General features: G+C 60.7%; 1 protein-coding gene across 1 annotated transcript; it reads left to right on the top strand.

Moving 5' to 3' along the window:
• The first annotated feature begins 515 nt into the window (after positions 1 to 515).
• On the top strand, positions 516 to 18,546 carry PC (pyruvate carboxylase). The gene is given in 22 exon segments (XM_054052549.1): positions 516 to 534; positions 1,618 to 1,744; positions 2,411 to 2,595; positions 3,125 to 3,290; positions 4,114 to 4,259; positions 4,994 to 5,111; positions 5,954 to 6,105; positions 6,637 to 6,755; positions 7,011 to 7,173; positions 9,138 to 9,320; positions 9,752 to 9,896; positions 10,371 to 10,460; positions 11,079 to 11,300; positions 12,347 to 12,503; positions 12,995 to 13,235; positions 13,710 to 13,959; positions 14,967 to 15,211; positions 15,635 to 15,778; positions 15,780 to 15,815; positions 16,477 to 16,725; positions 17,181 to 17,321; positions 18,050 to 18,546. Coding segments are annotated over 21 exon segments (3,528 nt in total). The 5' UTR covers positions 516 to 534; the 3' UTR covers positions 18,299 to 18,546.
• The last annotated feature ends 1,001 nt before the right edge of the window (positions 18,547 to 19,547 follow it).

Below are 19,547 nucleotides of genomic sequence, written 5' to 3'. Positions count from 1 at the left end.
ATAGACTTGGCCTTCCCTATGGTGGCCAAAGGCCCCCGTACAGCCCTCTATAGGGCCTGGAACCCCCCTATAGACCATCCTCCTATAGACTTGGCTCCCCTATAGCAGCCAAATCCCACCCCCGCCATCAGCCCCCTATAGGGGCTGGAATCTCCTATGGGGCCTGGGACCCCCTGGAGACCCCCCTCCCCCTATAGATTTGGCCATCCCAGTGCTCCCAGTTGGTCCCTATGGGGCTGTATGGATCCATAGGGGCTGTATGGACTTTGTCCGTGTTCCATCCCCCCCCTGCCCGGGTGAATGATTCACTGGGGCAGGCGTGCGAGGGCGTGCGAGGGCGTGCGAGGCCTGGCCTGAGCGGGTCAGGGCAAGAGGGGCTCGTGCGAGGGCTGCTCGGGCAAGAGGTGCTTGGGCAAAGGTACTCGTGCAAGAGGGGGGGGCCGTGAAAAGGAGGGGGGTTGTGCAAGAGGGGGCTGGTGTAAAAGGAGCTCATGCAAGGGGGTCTTGTGCGAGAGTAGAGGGGCTTGGGCAAAGGTACGTGTGCAAGAGGGGATTGTGCAAGGGGGACTCGTGCAAGAGGGCTGAGTTCAAAAGGGGCTTGTGCAAGGGCTGCTTGTGCAAGAGGCGCTTGGGGGTGTGTGAAAGGGGCTCGTGCAAGGGGGGCTTGTGAAAGGGGGTTGCTCGTGCAAGGGGGGCTTGTGAAAGGGCTGCTTGTGCAAGAGGCACTCAGGCAAAGGAGCTCATGCAAGAGCGGCTCGTGTGAGGGGAAGTGATTGTGCAAGGGGGTGCTCGTGTGAGCAGGGCTCTGGTGAGGGGGGTCCTTGTGCAAGGGGACTTGTGCAAAAGGTGCTTGTGAGGGGGGTCCTTATGCAAAGGTGCTTGTGCAAGGTGGGGGTGGTGAAGGAGTTGGGGTGGTGTGAGCTGTCCTTGTGCAAAGGTGCTCGTGCAAAGGGGGTCCACGTGCACGAAGGCAACTTGTGCGTGGGATCCTTGTGCAAAGCAGGTGCTTGTGCAAGTGATCCTTGTGTGAGGGCTCCTTGTGCAAGAGGCACGTGTGCTAAGGTCCTTGTGCAAAAGGAGTTCCTCATGCAAGGGAGATCCTCGTGCAAAGGGGGAAGGTCCTTGTGCAAGGGGGACCCTGGTGCAAAAGGGGGGCCCTTGTGCAAGGGATCTCTTGTGCAAAGGGAGATCCTCGTGTGAGGGATCTCTCATGCAAAGGGGGGGTCTTCGTGCAAAGGGGGGGTCCTTGTGCAAAGGCTCTTGTGCAAAGGGGGGTTTCCTTGTGCAAAGTGGGGGCTCTTGTGCAAGGAGGGGTTCCTCATGCAAGGCTGAGCCCCCTTGTTAATGAATCACACACGGGTGTATTATGGGATGGAGGGAAGGGGATTCTCTGCTGGCTTGTATAGGGTTGTGCAAGGTGGGGGAGGAGGAGAGGTCAGGGGGCACTGGGGGAAAGGGCGGGGGGGAGGAGGGGGCAAAGGGCGAGGGGGGGTATTCTCTGCTGGCTCCTATAGGGTTGGGCAAGGTGAGGGGATTCTTTGCTGGCTCCTATAGGATTGGGCAAGGGGTGTGTTAGGGGGTCTCTGCTCCCCCCTGACCCCACATGCCCCGTTCCAGATGTTCCAGCTGTGGGTCCCCCGCGGGGGCCGGGCTCTGCTGGGGGGGCGGCTGCTGCGAGGCCCCCCCGGCCCCCGGCGCCCCATCAGCTACCAGCCCATCCGCAAGGTCCTGGTGGCCAACAGGGGTGAGTGGGGACACCGAGACTCCCCCCCCCCATTGTCCCCATGTCCCCCTGGGTCCTCTAAGCCCCCCCTGTGTATCTTTGTGCCCCCATGTCCCCCCCTCCTGTCCACCCCATTGTCCCCATGCCCCCCATGTCCCCTTGTGCCCCCTAAGCCCCCCCATGTCCCCTTGTGCCCCCTGAACCTGCCATGTCCCCCCCCCGTCCACCCCCATTGTCCCCATGTCCCCTTGTGCCCCTTGAGCCCCTCCCGTGTCCCCTTGTACCCCCTGAGCCGCCCATGGCCCCCCCTCCTGTCCCTCCCCATTGTCCTCATGCCCCTCATGTCCCCTTGTGCCACCTGAGCCCCCCCATGTACCCTCCTCCTGTCCCTCCTCCATTGTTCTCATGACCCACATGTCCCCCTGGGTCCCCATGTCCTGGGATATCCCCATGTCCCAATGGGATGGGATGTCCCCTTGTCCCTGGAGCGTTCCCATGTCCCAATGGCATGGCATGTCCCCATGTCCCCATGTCCTGGGTGTCCCCGTGTCCCCACGTTCTTGTGTCCCAATGGGATGGGATGTCCCCACCTCCCTGCGTGTCCCCATATCCTTGATGGGATGTCGGCATGGGATGGGGTGTCCCTGGGATGTCTCTGGGGTGTGCCCATGTCCCCGCATCCCCAAGGTGAGATCGCCATCCGTGTGTTCCGGGCGTGCACGGAGTTGGGTATCCGCACGGTGGCCGTGTACTCGGAGCAGGACACGGGGCAGATGCACCGTCAGAAGGCGGATGAGGCATATCTGGTGGGGCGGGGGCTGCCCCCCGTCCAGGCCTACCTGCACATCCCCGACATCATCCGTGTCGCCCAGGTACGGGGGGACAAACGGGAGGGAACATGGGGACAGCCGGGGTCTCCTGGGGGGGAAGATAGGGACAGTTGGGGGCCTCTGTGGGGGAGAAGAGGACATCTGGGTCCCCTGAAGGGGGGTGTGGGGACAGTTGGGGTCGTCTATGGGGGAGAAGAGGACATGTGGGTCCCCTATAGGGGAGCGTGGGGACAGTTGTGGGGGGCATGGAGACAGTTGAAGGCCTCTGTGGGGGAGAAGAGGACATGTGGGTCCCCTGTAGGGGGACGTGGGGACAGTTGGGGTCATCTGTGGGGGAGAAGAGGACATCTGGGTCCCCTATAGGGGGGCATGGGGACAGCTGGGTCCCTTATTGAGGGGGTCTGGGGGTCCTGTGCCCCACTCTAGGTCCTGTTTGGGAGGGCCTGGGGTCCCCTGGGTTCCATTTGGGGGGGTTTTGGGGGTCCCGTGCCCTGCCTGGGTCCCGGCCCCCTGGGTTCCATTTAGGGGGTCTGGGGGTGCTGTGCCCCCTCTTTATGCCCGCCTCCCCCAGGAGAACGGCGTGGACGCCATCCACCCGGGTTATGGGTTCCTGTCGGAACGCGCCGACTTCGCCCAAGCCTGCTTAGACGCGGGGGTCCGGTTTGTGGGACCCCCCCCCGAAGTCGTCCGCAAGATGGGAGACAAAGTGGAGGCGCGCAGCATTGCCATCGCTGCCGGTGAGGGGGGCCGTGGGGCTGGGGGGGGTATGGGGTGATTGGGAGGGGGGGTTAGAGGGAGGTTAGGGTGTTATTTGGAAGGGTTATGGGGTTATTTGGGGAAGTTCTGGGGGGTTATGGGGTGATTTGGGGGGGAGCTATGGGGTGATTGGGGGGGTTGGAGGGGGATTAGGGTGTCACTTGGGGGACTGTGGAGTAATTGGGTGCTATGGGGTCATTTGAGGGGTTGGAGGGGAGTTAGGGTGTCATTTGTGGGGGCTATGGGTTCATGTGGGGGAGTTAGAGAGGGGTTTGGGTGTCATTTGGGGGGACACTGGGGGACTGTGGGGTAATTTGGGGGAGTGGAGTGGGGTAGGATGTCATTTGGGGGGGCTAGGGGGTCATTTAGGGGGTCACCAGGGTGGTTTTGGGGTGCTGAGTGGTTTGAAGGGCAGTCGGAGTATGGGGGAAGGGGGTTTGGGGGGGTTTCTGGGATGGTTTTGGGGTGTTGGGGGGAGCTCTGGGGATGGTTTGGGGGATCTCTGGGGTGTTCTGAGGTGCTGTGGGGTTTTGGGGGGCTCTGGAGGTGGTTTTGGGGATCTCTGGTGGGTTCTGAGGTGCCGGGGGGGGTTGGGGGGCTCTGGGTGTGGTTTTAGGGGGCTCTGGGGGTTTCTGAGGTGCTGGGGGGTTTGTGGGGGTCTCTGGGGTGGTTTTGGAGTTTTGGGGGGGACTCTAGGATGATTTTAGGGGTCTCTGGGGGATTTTGAAGTGCTGGGAGTTTTGGGGGGGCTCTGGGTGTGGTTTTGGGATGCTGGGGGGGTGACGGTGGCGCTGCCCCCTCCAGGGGTGCCAGTGGTGCCAGGGACGCCAGCGCCGGTGTCGGCTCTGGCCGAGGCTCAGGACTTCGCCACCCGTGTCGGCTTCCCCGTGATCTTCAAGGCGGCGCACGGTGGGGGGGGGCGTGGCATGAGAGTGGTGCGAGCCCCCGAGGTACGGCCCCCCTAATTCCACGGTACCCCTCTCAATTCCGTAGGACCTCCCCAATTCCATGGGACCCCTCTCAATTTCGTAGGACCTCCCCAATTCCATAGGATCCCCACAATTCTATGAGACCCTCCCCCAATTCCATGGGATCCCCCCAATTCCATTGAACCCCCACTAATTCTGTGAGACCTCCCTAATTCCATTGGACTCCTCCCAATTCCATTGGACCCCCTAATTCCATGGGACCCCCCCAAGTTCCATGCCCCCCCCAATTCCATTAAACCCCTGAATCCCATGGGACCCCCCCCCAATCCCGTGGGACCCCCCAATTCCATTGGACCCCCCAACTCATCGCACCGCCTCATCTCCATGGATCCCCACCCCCAAATTCCAAGGGACCCTTTGACTCCCTGAGACCCCCCTAATTCTACAGGATCCCTCCCAGTTCCATGGGAACCCCCCCAACTCCATAGGACCCCCACTCCATAGACACCCCCCCCAATTCCATTAGACACCCCCTCACTTCCCTAGGACCTCCCCAATTCCAGATGTTTGGTGGAGGCGCAGCGGTTGAGGGGTCCTCCATCGTAGGAGCTTCTCAAGCACCTCCTTGGAAGCCTTGGGCAGGGATTTGGGGGACCCTGGCATTTTAGGAGGGAACCCAGGTTATTGGGGGGTCCTGGCTGTTTTTGGGGGTCACTCATGGGTGTCATGTCCCCCCCCTTTTCCCCCTGCGGCAGGAGCTGGAGGAGAGCTTCTCGCGCGCCTCTTCGGAAGCGCTGGCTGCGTTTGGCAATGGGGAGCTCTTTGTTGAGAAGTTCATTGAGCGGCCGCGACACATCGAGGTCCAAATCCTAGGTATGGGATTTAGGGGTGGGGGTCCCCGGGTCTTTAGGGGGGTCCCTGGCTCTTTGGAGGGGGATTTGGGGGGGTTCTGGGGGCTTTTGGGGGGTCTCTGGGTCTTTAGGAGGAGGATTTGTGGGGATTTGGGGGTCCCTGGGTCTTTAGGGGGAGATTTGAGGGGTCCTGGGGGCTTTTGGGGGGTCTTTGGGAGGATGTGGGGTGTCCCTGGGTCTTTAGGGGGTCCCCTGGGTCTTTGGGGGGGGTCTTTGGAGGGTTCCCTGGGTCTTTAGAGGGGGGATTTGAGCGGTCCTGGGGGCTTTTGGGGCGTCCCTGGGTCTTTAGAGGGGATCTTTGGGGGGGATTTGGGGGTCCCTGGCTCTTTGGAGGAGGATTTGGGGGGGTCCCTTGGTCTTTAGGGGGGGGGATTTGGGGGGTCTCCTGATCTTTAGCGGAGTCCCTGGGTCTTTAGGGGGCATCTTTGGTGGGATTTGGAGGGTCCCTGGGTCTTTGAGGGGGGCTTTTTGGGGTGCCCTGATCCTTGGGTCCTTTTTATTGGTCCCTGGGTCCCTTTCTGGGGTCCCTTTGTCTCTTTTTGGGGTGCCCATCCAATTTTTGGAGTTTTCTGACCTCTGGGTCCCTTTTCTGGGGTGCTTGGGTCCCTTTTTTGGGTGCTCAACCACTTTTTGGGGTGCCCTGAGCTTTGGGTCCCTTTTAGGGGTCCCTGAGTCCCTTTTAGGTGATGCTGGGCTTCCTGGGTCCCATTTTTGGGGTTTCCATCCCATTTTTTGGGGTGCCCAACCAATTTTTGGGGTGCCAGGACCATTTTTGGAGTGCCCTGACCCCCCTTTTTCCCGCAGGAGACCAACATGGGAACGTCGTCCACCTCTACGAGCGCGACTGTTCCATCCAACGTCGCCACCAGAAGGTGGTGGAGATCGCCCCGGCCGCTCGGCTGCACCCCGACCTCCGCGCTCGCCTCGCCCAAGACGCCGTCCGCCTCGCCCAGCAGGTCCTGCACCCCCAAATTTGTGAGAGGGACCCCGAAATTTGGGGCAGATCCAGGGGTTTGGAAAGGCCCAGGGGTTGCACCAAGAAGAACCAGGCTTTGATGTCATCTGGGGGAAACAAGGGGTTAATGTGGGGGGAAACCAAGGGGTTTTGGGGGGCCTGAGGAGTTTGGGGAGCACTTGGGAATTGGAAGGGGACCCCAAAATTGAGGGGTGACCTCAGGGGTTTTGTGGGTCACACAGGGGTTTGGAGAGAATCCAGGACTTGGAGAAGTTGAGTGGGAGATGCAGGAGTTTCGGGGGCACCCAGGGGTTTTGGGGGAGCCCCATGGATTTGGGGGTGACCCCAGGGTTTGGGGGTCACCAAGAGGTTTGGAGAAGTTCCAGAACTTGGAGAAGTTGGGTGGGAGGTGCAGGAGTTTTGGGGGCATCCAGGGATTTCGGGGGGCACCCAGGGGTTTGGGGGGATCCCAAACGTTTTGGGGGGCACCTAGGAGTTTTGGGGGACCCTGCTAAGGTTTTGGGGTGCGCAGGTGGGCTACGAGAATGCGGGGACGGTGGAGTTCCTGGTGGACCAGCGCGGCGACTACTACTTCATTGAGGTCAACTCCCGGCTGCAGGTGGAGCACACGGTGACCGAGGAGATCACGGAGTGAGTGTGGGAAATAGGGAACCCTCAAATCACCTGGAGGGACCCCAAAATCCCCTGGGGACACCTCAAAACCCCCTGGGGTCCCCCCAAACCTCTTGTGCTCTCCCCAAACCCCTGGGTCCCTGAGGTTGATGGTTGCAGGATGGTTCTGGTCCCTGGTGGGATGCAGGATGTTCTGATCCCCAAAGCCCCTGATTCCCACCAAAAACGGGTTCCCCTCCAAATCCCTGGGGTCCCCCTGTGACCCCCCGGTAGCGTGGACTTGGTCCACGCGCAGCTGCAGGTGGCGGCGGGGAAGTCTTTGCCGGAGCTGGGGCTGCGCCAGGAGAGCATCCGCGTGAATGGCTGCGCCATCCAGTGCCGTGTCACCACCGAGGACCCCGCGCGCGGCTTCCAGCCCGACACCGGACGCATCGAGGTGCCCCAGGGACCTTCCCCCCCGAAATCCTCCCCCTTTGGGAACCCCTTCGAACCCCGCCTTGAGACCCTGTTTTGGGACCCCCTTTTGGACCCACCGTGGGACCCACCTTGGGACCCTATTGAGACCCCCCCTTTGGGAATCCCATGGGACTCCCCTTTGGGACCCCCTGTGAGATCCCCTGGGGACCCTCTTGAGACCCCTCACTTTGGGAATTCCATGGGATTTCACCTTCGGACCCCTCTTGAGACCCCCCCCACCCTTTGGGAATCCCATAGGATTCTGCCTTGGGACCCCCCCTTGAGACCCTCCTTTGGGACCCCCATTTGGACCCACCTTGGGACCCCCCCTTGAGACCTCCCACTTGGGAATCCCATGGGACCTCCCCTTGGGACCCCTTAGAGACCCCCATGGGACCCCCTTGGGGTGCCTATAAGTGGCTGGAGATGCCTGTGGGGTGCCTATAGGTGGCTATGGGGAGCGTATAGGTGGTTATGGAGTGCCTATAGGTGGCTCTGGAGTGGCTGTAGATGGCTGTGGGGTGCCTGTAGGTGCCTATAGGTACCTATAGGTGCCTCTGGGGTGGCTGTAGGTGCCTATGGGGTGCCTGTAGGTGTCTATGGAGTGCCTATAGGTACCTGTAGGTGCCTCTGGGGTGGCTGTAGGTGCCTATGGGGTGCCTGTAGGTGTCTATGGAGTGCCTATAGGTACCTGTAGGTGCCTCTGGGGTGGCTGTAGATGCCTGTATGGTGCCTATAGATGTCTGTGGGGTGACTGTAAATGCCTGTAAGGTACCTGTAACATAGCTGCTTATAGGTTGCTATGGGGTGCCTGTAGGTGCCTATAGGGTGCTTATAGGTTGCTATAGGTGCCTATGGAGTGGCTGTAGATGCCTCTAGGGTGCCTATGGGTGGGTATGGGGTGGTTCTGTGTGTCTCTGGGGTGACTGTAGATGCCTCTAAGTGCCTATGGGGTGCCTATAGATGCCTCTGGGGTGACTGTAGATGCCTATAGGTGCCTCTAGGTGCCTCTGGGATGGCTGTAGGTCCCTATAGGTGCTTCTGTGTGCCTCTGAGGTGGATGTAGGTGCCTCTGGAGTGCCTCTAGATGTCTCTGGGGTGGCTGTAGGTCCCTATAGGTGCCTCTAGATGCCTCTGGGTGCCTCTAGGTGCCTCTGGGGTGGCTTTAGGTCCCTGTAGGTGCATCTAGATGCCTCTGGGGTGGCTATAGGTCCCTATAGGTGCTTCTAAGTGCCTCTGGGGTGGCTCTAGATACCTTTGGGGTGGCTGTAGGTCCCTATAGGTGCCTACTAGTGCCTCTGGGGTAGCTGTAGGTTCCTATAAGTGCCTCTAGGTGCTTCTGGGGTGGCTGTAGGTCCCTATAGGTGCCTACAAGTGCCTCTGGGGTAGCTGTAGGTTCCTATAGGTGCCTATAGGTGCCTCTGGGGTGGCTGTAGGGCCCTATAGATGCCTCTGGGGTGGCTGTAGGGCCCTATAGGTGCCTCTGGGGTGGCTGTAGGGCCCTATAGGTGCTTCTATATGCCTCTGAGGTGGCTCTAGGTGCCCCTGGGGTGCCTCTAGATGCCTGTGGGGTGGCTGTAGGTCCCTATAGGTGCCTCTAGATGGCTCTGGGGTGGCTCTAGGTGCCTCTAGGGTGCCTCTAGGTGCCTCTGGGGTGGCTGCAGGTCCCTATAGGTGCCTACAAGTGCCTCTGGGGTGGCTGTAGGTCCCTATAGGTGTTTCTAGGTGCCTCTGAGGTGGCTCTGGGTGCCTCTAGGTGCCTCTAGGGTGGTTGTAGGTCCCTATAGGTGCCTCTAGATGCCTCTGAGATGCCTTTAATTCCTTATAGGTGCCTCTAGATGCCTCTGGGGTGGCTCTGGGTTCCTCTAGGGTGCCTGTAGGTGGCTGTAGGTGCCTCCAGGTGCACCTATAGATGCCTATAGGCACTGCGGGTGCTGTGTGCAGGTGTTCCGCAGCGGCGAGGGCATGGGCATCCGGCTGGACGGCGCCTCGGCTTTCCAGGGTGCCCTCATCTCACCTCATTACGACTCGCTGCTCGTCAAAGTGGTGGCGCACGGCCCCGACCAGACGGCTGCCGCCGCCAAAATGCGCCGCGCCCTTGCTGAGTTCCGCATCCGCGGTGTCAAGGTGAGGCCAGAGGGGCTGGGAGGGGGGCTCTTGTGCAATGCACGACGTCCTGGTGTGATGCACGAGGGGCTGGGGAGGCTCTGGTGTGACACACAAGGTCCTGGTGTGATGCACAAGGGGCTGGAGGGGCTCTGGTGCCATGTATGAAGGGCTGGAGGGGCACTGGTGTGACACACGAGGGGCTGAGGGGGCTCTGGTGCGACGCATGAGGTCCTGGTGTGATGCATGAGGGGCTTGGAAGTCACTCATGAGGTCCCTCGTGCATTGCACGAGGGGGGTGCTGCTTGAGCCCCTTGTGTATCCCCAAGGATGTCGCACAGGGAGGGCTTGGAAGGCAACTATGAGGTCCCTCGTGCGTCGCATGAGGACAGGGGAGGGGTTACTGCTCTTGTCCCTCGTGTGTTGCATGCTGACGGGCGCCTCTGGCGCAGACGAACATCCCGTTCCTGCAGAATGTGCTGGCGCACCCGCAGTTCTTGGGCGGCGCTGCTGACACGCAGTTCATCGATGAGAACCCCGAGCTCTTCCACCTTCAGCCTGGGCAGAACCGAGCCCAGAAGCTGCTGCACTACCTGGGTGGGGGGTTATTTGGGTTCCTGGGGGGGTATTGGTGTCTCGGGGGGGGGGGTATTGGGGTCCCTGGGGGGGATATTGGGGTCCTTGGAGTGGTTTGGGGGGGATATTGGGGTTCCTAGAGGGGATATTGGGATCCCTGGAGGGGTTTGGGGGGGATATTGGGGTCCCTGGGGGGGATATTGAGGTCTCTGGAGGGGTTTGGGGGGGATATTGGGATCCCTGGTGGGGCTGGGGAGGACTACTGAGATCCCTGGGGGGATATTGGGGTCCTTGGGGGGGATATTGGGGTCCCTGCAGGGGGTTGGGGAGGATATTTGGGTTCCTGGGGGGGATATTGGGAGGCTTGGGGGGAGGTTGGGGTCACTAGGGGGGATTTTGGGGTTCCTGTGGAGGGTTTTGGGCGTCTCTGGGAGGGATTTTGTGGGGCTTTGGGTGGATTTTGGGGTCCCAGCCCCCCCTTTTCCTTCCCCCCAGGTCACGTGATGGTGAACGGGCCGAGCACCCCCCTGCCTGTCAAGGCCAAAGCAGCGCTGGTGGAGCCCACCCCCCCTCCGGTGCCCATGGGTGAGACACGTGTGTGCTTAGCGTGTGCTGGGTGTGGGCTTGGCGTGGCCTGGGCCTCAGCGTGTGGGGTGTCTGCCCAGCATGTGGCAGTGTGTGCATCGTCACGTGAGAGCGGGTGTTCCAAGCAGTAGCATGTGCGTAGCGTGTGCTCATGTGTGCGTCACAATACTGTGTTGTAGTGTGTGCACACCATGTCAGATAGCGTGTGATAGCGTGTGTATTGTGTGTGATAGCGTGTGCATCGCATCTGATAGTGTGTCCATGGCCTGTGATAGCATACGTATCACTCACAATAGTGTGTGCTTGGCATGTAATAGTGTATATATCACTTGTGATAACGTGTGTCGCATCTGGTAGTGTGTGCATCACATGTGATAGCACACATATCACTCATGATTGCATATTCAATCGGACCCTGTATGTATCGCATGTGATAGTGTGTCTGTGGCATGTGGTAGAGTATCTGTCCCTCCTAATAGCATGTCCATGGCATGTGATGTCTGTATCCCCTGTGATAGCATGTCTGTGGCGTGTGATAGCATCTGTATCCCATGTGATAGCATGTCGGTGGCGTGTGCTGTCATGTCCGTGGTGTGTAGCCCCTCCCTTGTCCCGCAGGGCCCCCCCCCGCAGGGCTGCGAGCCGTGTTGGAGCGCGAGGGCCCATCAGGGTTCGCTCGGGCGCTGCGGGAGCATCGGGGGCTGCTTCTCACCGACACCACCTTCCGCGACGCCCACCAGTCGCTTTTGGCCACACGGGTTCGTACCCGGGATCTCGCCCGCATCGCGCCCTTCGCTGCCCATGCCCTCAGCCCCCTCTGCAGCATGGAGACCTGGGGAGGTGCGAGGGGGGGGATTTTAAGGGCTTGGGGGGGATTTGGGGGTCTTGGAGGGGTTGGGAGGGAGGTTTGGGGGGGACTTGGGGGGGTGGGAGGGGGATTGGAAGGGGATTTGGGGGTCTTGGAGGGGTTGGGGGTGAGATTTGGTGGGGATTTGGGGGTCTGGGAGGTGGGATATAGGGGTCCTGGGGGGTGGGAGGGGGATTTGGGGGGGTTAGGAGGGGATTTGGGGGGGATTTGGGGGGCTTGAGGGGGCATTTGGGGGTCTTGGAGGGGTTGAGAGGGAGATTTGGGGGGCTTGGGGGGGTGGGAACGGGATTTGGGAGTCTAGGAGGGGTTGAGAGAGGGACCTGGGGGAATTTGGGGGTCCGGGAGGTGGGATATAGTAGTCCTGGGGGGGTAGGAGGGGGATTTGGGGGGGTTAGGAGAGGATTTGGGGGTCTTAGAGGGGTTGGGAGGGGGATTTGGAGACTTTGGGGGTGGGAGGAGGATTGGAGGGGGATTTGGGGGTCTTGGGTTAGGAGGGGGATTTAGGGGGGATTTGGGGGTCTTGGAGGGTTTGGGAGGGGAATCTGGGGGGTATTTGGGGGTCTGGGCGGGAGATATAGGGGTCCTGGGGAGGTGGGAGGGGGATTTGGGGAGGTTAGGAAGGGATTTTGAAGGGATTTGGGGGTCTTGGAGGGGTTGGGAGGGGGATTTGGGGGGTAGTTGGAGGTCCTACGGTGGGGAGTAGGGGGGAGTTGAGGGTCCTGGGGGAGATTTGGGGGTCTTGGAGGGGTTGGGAGGGGGATTTGGGGGGGAAGGAGGGGGATTTTGAGGGGATTTGTGGCTCATGAGGGGGATTTGGGGGGGAGCTGAGGGTCCTGGAGGAGATTTGGGGGTCTTGGGGGGGAAGGAGGGGGATTTGGGGCTCATGAGGGGGATTTGGGGGTCCTAGGGGAGATCTGGGGGTCTTGGAGGGGTTGGGAGGGGGATTTGCATGAGGGCATTGCACAAAGGGGTCTTGCACGAGGGGGGTTTGCACGAGGGTTTGGCCGTGCCGGGGCAGGTGCGACATTCGACGTGGCCATGAGGTTCCTGCACGAGTGTCCGTGGGAGCGACTGCGCGAGCTGCGGCGCCTCGTGCCCAACGTGCCCTTCCAGATGCTGCTGAGGGGCGCGAACGCCGTGGGCTACAGCAACTACCCTGACAACGTCATCCATCGGTGGGGGGGGAAAGGGGGGGAAAAGGGGGGGGAAAAAGGGGGGAAAGGGTGGGGGTGAATGGTGGGAAAAGGGTGGGGATGGGGGGAAGAAGGGGGGGAAGGGTGGGGAAAAGGGGGGAAAGGGCGGGAAAGGGGGGGAGGGAAAAAGGGAGGGGAAGGAGAGGAAAAGGTGGGATCATGGAAGGAAGAGGAGACGTGGGACAACAAGGAGGGACGGAAGGGACATGGGGACATGGTGGGATCATGGTGGGCTGAAGGGCCATGGGGAGAACTTGGAGGGATGAGGGGCCACCAGAACCTCATGGGCCATAGTGGGCTGAAGGGCCATGGTGGCATCATGGAAGGATGAGGGGCCACCAGAACATAATGGGTCATGGTGGGCTGAAGAGCTATGGTGGCATCATGGAGGGATGAGGCGCATCTGAACATCCCGGCTCCCGGAGGCTCAAGGACGCCTGGAGGTGACCTGAGGTCTTCTACTCTTCCCCCAGCTTCTGCGAGGTGGCAGTGGCCAACGGGATGGACATTTTCCGGGTCTTTGATGCCCTCAACTACATGCCCAACCTGGTGCTGGGGGTGGAGGCAGCCGGCCGGGCAGGGGCGGTGGTGGAGGCCGCCCTGTCCTACACGGGCAATGTGGCCGACCCATCCCGCACCAAGTACACCCTGGAGTATTACCTGGGGCTGGCCCGGGAGCTGGTGGCCGCTGGCACCCACATCCTCTGCATCAAGGTCCAGGGGGGGACCTGGTGGTCCTGGAAGGGGAAGAACTGGGGTCGGGGTGCAGGAACTGGGGTTTGGAGGGGTTTGGGGTGGAGAAACTGGGGTTGGGGTGGAGGAACTGGGGTCTTGGAAGGGTTTGGGATGGAGGAATTGGGATTGAGCTGGAGGAACAGGGGTCTTGGAGAGGTTTGGGGAGGATTTTGGATGTCTTGGAGCTCCTGGGGGTGGATTTTGGGGTCCTGGCTTGGGATTTGGGTGGGATTTGGAGGCCCTGGCATTGGGTTTAGGTGGGATTTTGGGATCCTGGAGGTCCTGAGGTGGAGTCGGGATGGGATTTGAAGGTCCTGAAAGCCCTGAGGTGGGGTTGGGATTTGGAGGTCCTGGGGTTGGATTGGGGTGGGATTTTGGAAGTTCTGGAGCTCCTGGTGGAGTCAGGGTGGGATTTGGAGGTCCTGGAGGTCCCCTCTGACCTGTGTCCTTCAGGACATGGCGGGTCTCCTGACACCGGAGGCCTCGCGGCTGCTGGTGGGGGCCTTACGGCAGGAGTTCCCCGAGATCCCCATCCACGTCCACACCCACGACACAGCTGGCGCTGCTGTGGCCTCCATGTTGGCGGCTGCCCACGCCGGTGCCGACGTGGTGGACGTGGCTGTGGACGCCATGGCCGGGATGACCTCCCAACCCAGCATGGGCGCCTTGGTGGCCTGCACCCGCGGGACACCCCTGGACACTGGTACGGGGACCACCGCGGGGGGACACATGGGTGTGGAGGTGGGGACGTGGTCATGGAGGTGCTACTATGGTCTTCATGAAGGTGGGGACGTGGTTCTGGAGGTGCTACCTTGGTCTTGGAGGTGGGGATGCGGCCATGGAGGTGCTACCATGGTCTTTATGGAGGTGGGGATGTGGTACTGGAGGTGCTACCATGGTCTTGGAGGTGGTGATGAGGTCATGGAGACGGCGACGAGGTCGTGGAGGTGGGGACGTGATTGTGGAGGTGGCGACATGGTCCTGGCAGGGCCACTATGGGTGGGGAGATGGTCATGGAGGTACCACCATGCTTGTAGTGATGGATTCGAGGTCATGGAGGTGGGGAGGTGGTTATGGAGGTGCTACCATGGTCTTGGAGGTGGGGACATGGTCATGGAAGTGGTGACGTGGTTCTGGAGGTGCTGCCATGGTCATGGAAGTGGTGACGTGGTTATGGAGGTGGGGACGTGGTTATGGAGGTGCTACCAGGGGCTGAGGTGGTTCTGAAGGTGCTGCCGTGGTGTTGGAGGTGGCAGCGAGGTCGTGGAGGTGGGGACGTGGTTTTGGAGGTGCTACCATAGTCTTGGAGGTGGGGATGAGGTCATGGAGGTGGGGACATGGTTCTGGAGGTGCTGCCATGGTCTCGGAGGGGAGGACTTGGTCATGGAAGTGATGATATGGTTCTGGAGGCGGGGACATGGTTCTGGAGGTGCTACCATGGTCCTGGAGGGTGTGATGAGGTCATGGAGGTGATGACGTGGTCCTGGAGGTGCTACTAGGGGCTGGGATGGTCCTGAAGGTCCTCCATGCTCTTGGAGGTGTGGACACGATCCTGGACCCTCCTCAACCCTGGTGATGCCACCTCCATCCTGTTCTTCTCCCTGCTCCACGCTTCCCTCCCTCCTCGGTGGCCCCCAAACCACGTCATCTCCTCGCTGTGGTGACCTGCGGGTTGTCCCCTCATGGTTGTTCCCACCCTACCACCTCCAGGCCTGGCACTGGAGAAGGTCTTTGAGTACAGTGAGTACTGGGAGGCGGCGCGGGGCCTCTACGCTGCCTTTGACTGCACGGCCACCATGAAGTCGGGCAATGCCGACGTCTACGAGAACGAGATCCCGGGAGGACAATACACCAACCTCCACTTCCAGGCTCACGCCATGGGGCTGGGCCACAAGTTCAAGGAGGTCAAGAAAGCCTACGCTGAGGCCAACAAGCTCCTCGGGGACCTCATCAAGGTGCGAGGTTCTCCATGGTTTGGTTCCTCCAGGGTTGGTTCCTCCGTGGTTTGGTTCCTCCATGGTTGGTTCTTCATGCCCTGGTTGCCCTATGGTTGGGTTCTGGTGGCCCCTGGCTGGGTTCTGGTGGCCTCTGGCTGGGTTCCCCATGCCCTGATGGCCCCTGGCTGGGTCTTGGTGGCCCTTGGCTGGGTTCCTCATGCCCTGGTGGCCTGTAGTTGGGTCCTGGTGGCCCATGGTTGGGTCCTGGTGGCTCACGGTTGGGTTCTGGTGGCCCCTGGCTGGGTTCGTCCTGCCCTGCTGGCCCATAGTTGTGTCCTGGTGGCCCATAGTTGGGTCCTGGTTGCCCCATGGCTGGGTTCCTCCTGCCCTGGTGGCCCACGGTTGGGTGCTGGTGGCCCACGGGCGTTGTTGGTGGCACAGGTGACGCCGTCGTCCAAGGTGGTGGGGGACCTGGCGCAGTTCCTGGTGCAGAACGGGCTGTCGCGTGCCGAGGCGGAGGCACGGGCGGATGAGCTCTCCTTCCCCCGCTCCGTTGTCGAGTTCCTGCAGGGCCACATTGGGGCCCCCCCCCGGCGGCTTCCCCGAGCCCTTCCGCTCTCGGGTCAGCACTGGGAAGGGACTGGGAGGCACTGGGAGCACTGGAAAGAGACTGAGAGGGGACTGGGAGGGACTTGGAAGGGAATGGAATGGACTGGGGGCACTGGGAGGCAGTGGTAGGGGACTGACTGGGGGGCACTGGGAGGGGAATGGAAGGGATGGGGAGGCACTGGGAGCACTGGAAGGAACTGGGAGGGACTGGAAAGGGAGTGGGGGGCACTGGGAGGGTTCTCTTGTGGCTGTTACCATGGCAGCCAGCCCCTAGCAATGGGCCCCTCCATCCCTGGTCCTTAGCAACGCCCCAGTGCAGGATGCTCTCTTAGCAACAGGTCCCTCCAACCGTGGTCCTTAGCAACGAGTCCCTAGAACCCCTCCCTCCATGCCCGGCCCTTAGCAACGAGTCCTTAGCAATGAGTCCTTAGCAACGCCCCAGTGCAGGATGCTCTCTTAGCAATGGGTCCCTCCATCCCTGGACCTTAGCAACAGGTCCCTAGAACCCCTCCCTCCATCCCTGGTCCTTAGCGATGGGTCCCTAGCAACACCCCAGGGTAGGATGCTCTCTTAGCAATGGGTCCCTCTATCCCTGGGTCCTTAGCAACAGCCCCCCCCGTAGCAACGTGGGGCTGCTGTGGGTTGCCATGGTGATGGGGCTGTTGCCGCGGCAGGTGCTGAAGGAGCTGCCGCGAGTTGAGGGGCGCCCGGGGGCATCGCTGCCCCCCCTGGACTTCGAGGCGCTGAGCCGGGAGCTCCGAGAGCGCGACGGGGCCACCCCCAGCCCCGAGGAGCTGCTCTCGGCCGCACTTTACCCCAAGGTCTATGAGGAATTCCAGAACTTCCGCGCCTCCTTCGGGCCCGTCTCCTGCCTCGGCACTCGCCTCTTCCTTGAGGGACCCGCCATCGCCGAGGAGTTCGAGGTGGGGGGTACTGGGAGGGGATTAAAGGGTGCTGGGAGGGGATTGGGGGTACTGGGAGGGGATTGGGATAGACTAGGAGGGGATTAAAGGGCACTGGGTGGGTTTAAAGGGCACTGGGAGGGGATTAAAGGGCACTGGGAGCAGATTGGGAGAGACTAGGAGGGGATTATAGGGCACTGGGAGGGGATTAAAGGGCACTGGGAGGGGATTATAGGGCACTGGGAGGGGATTAAAGGGCACTGGGAGGGGATTGGGAGAGACTAGGAGGGGATTATAGGGCACTGGGAGGGGATTGGGAGAGACTAGGAGGGGATTGGGAGGCACTGGGAGAGGATTAAAGGGCACTGGGAGAGAAGTGGGAGGGGACTGGGAGACACTGGGAGGGGGTTCAGGGCACCCCTTCCCCCTCCTCCCACACTCCCTCCCCCTCCTCACCCCCTCCCACCCCCCCGCAGGTGGAGCTGGAGCGTGGGAAGACGCTGCACATCAAGGCGCTGGCGCTGGGTGACCTGAACGCGGCCGGGCAGCGCGAGGTCTTCTTCGAGCTCAACGGGCAGCTGCGCTCCATCCTGGTCAGGGACAGCCAGGCCCTCAAGGTGCCTCCACCGCCTCCTGTGTTCCTCGGGGGCTGCCGAGGCTCCTCTTGGGGGGGTTTGGGGTCCCCAAGGTGGTTTGGAGGTCCCCAAAGCCGTTTTGAGGTCCCCAAGGTGGTTTTGGAGGTTTCAGGTGGTGGTTTTGAGGTCTCCGAGGTGGTTTTGGAGGTTTCAAGTGGTGGTTTTGGGGTCCCCAAGGTGGTTTTGGAGGTTTCAGGTGGTGGTTTTAGGGTCCCCAAGGTTGTTTTGGAGGTTTCAAGTGGTGGTTTTGGGATCCCCAAGGAGGTTCTAAGGTGGTTTTGGAGGTCTCAGGTGGTGGTTTTGAGGTCTCCGAGGTGGTTTTGGAGGTTTCATGTGGTGGTTTTGGGGTTCCCAAGGTGATTTTGAAGTTCACAAATGGTTTTGGAGGTCTCAGGTGGTGGTTTTGAGGTCTCCGAGGTGGTTTTGGAGGTTTCAGGTGGTGGTTTTGGGGTTCCCAAGGTGATTTTGAAGTTCACAAGATGGTTTTGGAGGTTTCAGGTGGTGGGTTTGGGGTCCCCAAGGTGGTTTTGGTGGTTTCAGGTGGTGGTTTTGGGGTCCCCAAGGTGGTTTTGGAGGTTTCAGGTGGGGGTTTTGAGGTCTCCAAGATGCTTTCGGTGGTTCCATTAATGGTTTTGAGATCTCCAAGATGCTTTTGGTGGTTCCATTGATGCTTTTGAGGTTCACGGAGGGGGGTTCCTTTCTCTCGGCAGGAGATGCACATCCACCCCAAGGCCCAACGCGATGTGCGGGGGCAGGTGGGGGCTCCGATGCCGGGTGAGGTCGTGGAGTTGCGGGTGGAGGTTGGAGCTAAGGTGACCAAAGGCTCCCCCATCTGCGTCCTGAGCGCCATGAAGATGGAGACGGTGGTGACAGCCCCCATGTCCGGGACCATCACCCGCCTCCACGTCCGCCCTGGCCTCAGCCTCGAGGGCGATGACCTCATCGCGGAGATCGAGTAGGGGGACCGCCCCCAGACCCCAAAATCCCCCCCTTTCACCCCAAAATTCCACCCCAAAAGGACACCCCCCTGCTAAGAAACGGGACGCTGGCCCTTTAAGAGCCCCCCACCCCAAAACTGACCCCCACCTCACCCATGACAGCCCCACCCATGGGACCCCCAGACTCCCCCCTGGACCCCAAAATCCCCTTCTTCCACCCCAAAAATCCACCCCAAAAGGACATCCCCCCTCAAGAAATGGGTCACTGGCCCTTTAAGAGCCCCACCACCACTAAAGACCCCCCCCAATGAGGACCCCTCCATCCATAGGACCCCCAAACTCCCCCCTGGACACCAAAATCCCCCCCTTTCACCCTAAAAATCCACCCCAAAAGGAGACAAACCCCGAAGAAATGGGGCGCTGGCCCTTTAAGAGCACCCCCCTCTTTTGGGGGGCTCAGGGCTTAATTAGAGGGGTTCTAGGCTTAATTAGAGGGGCTCACTGCTTACATAGAGGGACTCTGGGCTTGATTGGAGGGCTCAGTGCTTAATTGGGGTCACCCCTTAGTTTGGTGGGAGTCAATGCTTAATTGGGATAGAGGTCCTTTAATTGGAGGTTGTCTCATAATTGGAGGGGGTCCCTTGATTAGGGGAAGGTCCCTTAATTGGGGGGGGTCCCTTAATTAGAGTTGAGTCCCTTATTTGGGGGGTCCCTTAATTGGGGGAGTGTCCCTTGGTTAAGGTTGAGTCCCTTAATTAGGGGGGTTCCTTAATTAGGGGAAAGTCCCTTAATTAGGGGGTGTCCTTTAATTATGGGGGTCCCTTTAATAGTGGGGGGTCACCCCTTATTTTGTGGGGCAATACTTAATTGGGGGGTGTCCTTTAATTGGGGGGGGCTCTCTTAATTAGGGAGGTGTCTCTTAATTTGGGGGGGGTCCTTAATTGGGGGGGGCAGCACCTTTTTTGGGGGGGGCTTCATTCCCAGCCCCCTCCTTCCTTTCCCCCCCATCAACCCCTTCCCTGCCTTTACCCCCCCATTAACCCCTTCACTCCCTTTACTCCCCCCCATATTAACCCCTTTGCTGCCTTAGGGAGGGGGGTTGTCCCCCTCCCAGTGCCAAACACCCTCCGGGGGGGGGGAAGGGGGGTGGAGCCTGTGACCAAAGGTGGGGGGGAAGGCAGAACTGGAAGGATTGGGGGGGGGGGGCACCCCAACCCCCCCCCGTGGGAACAAACCTGGAGGGGGGGGCGCCCCTCCCCCACCCCAAAAT

Source organism: Cuculus canorus, chromosome 34 (genome assembly GCF_017976375.1).
Source record: "Cuculus canorus isolate bCucCan1 chromosome 34, bCucCan1.pri, whole genome shotgun sequence".
Taxonomy (NCBI): Eukaryota; Metazoa; Chordata; class Aves; order Cuculiformes; family Cuculidae; genus Cuculus; species Cuculus canorus.
The sequence above is the reverse complement of the archived record's forward strand: the minus strand, read 5'-3'. Positions and strand labels throughout refer to the sequence as shown.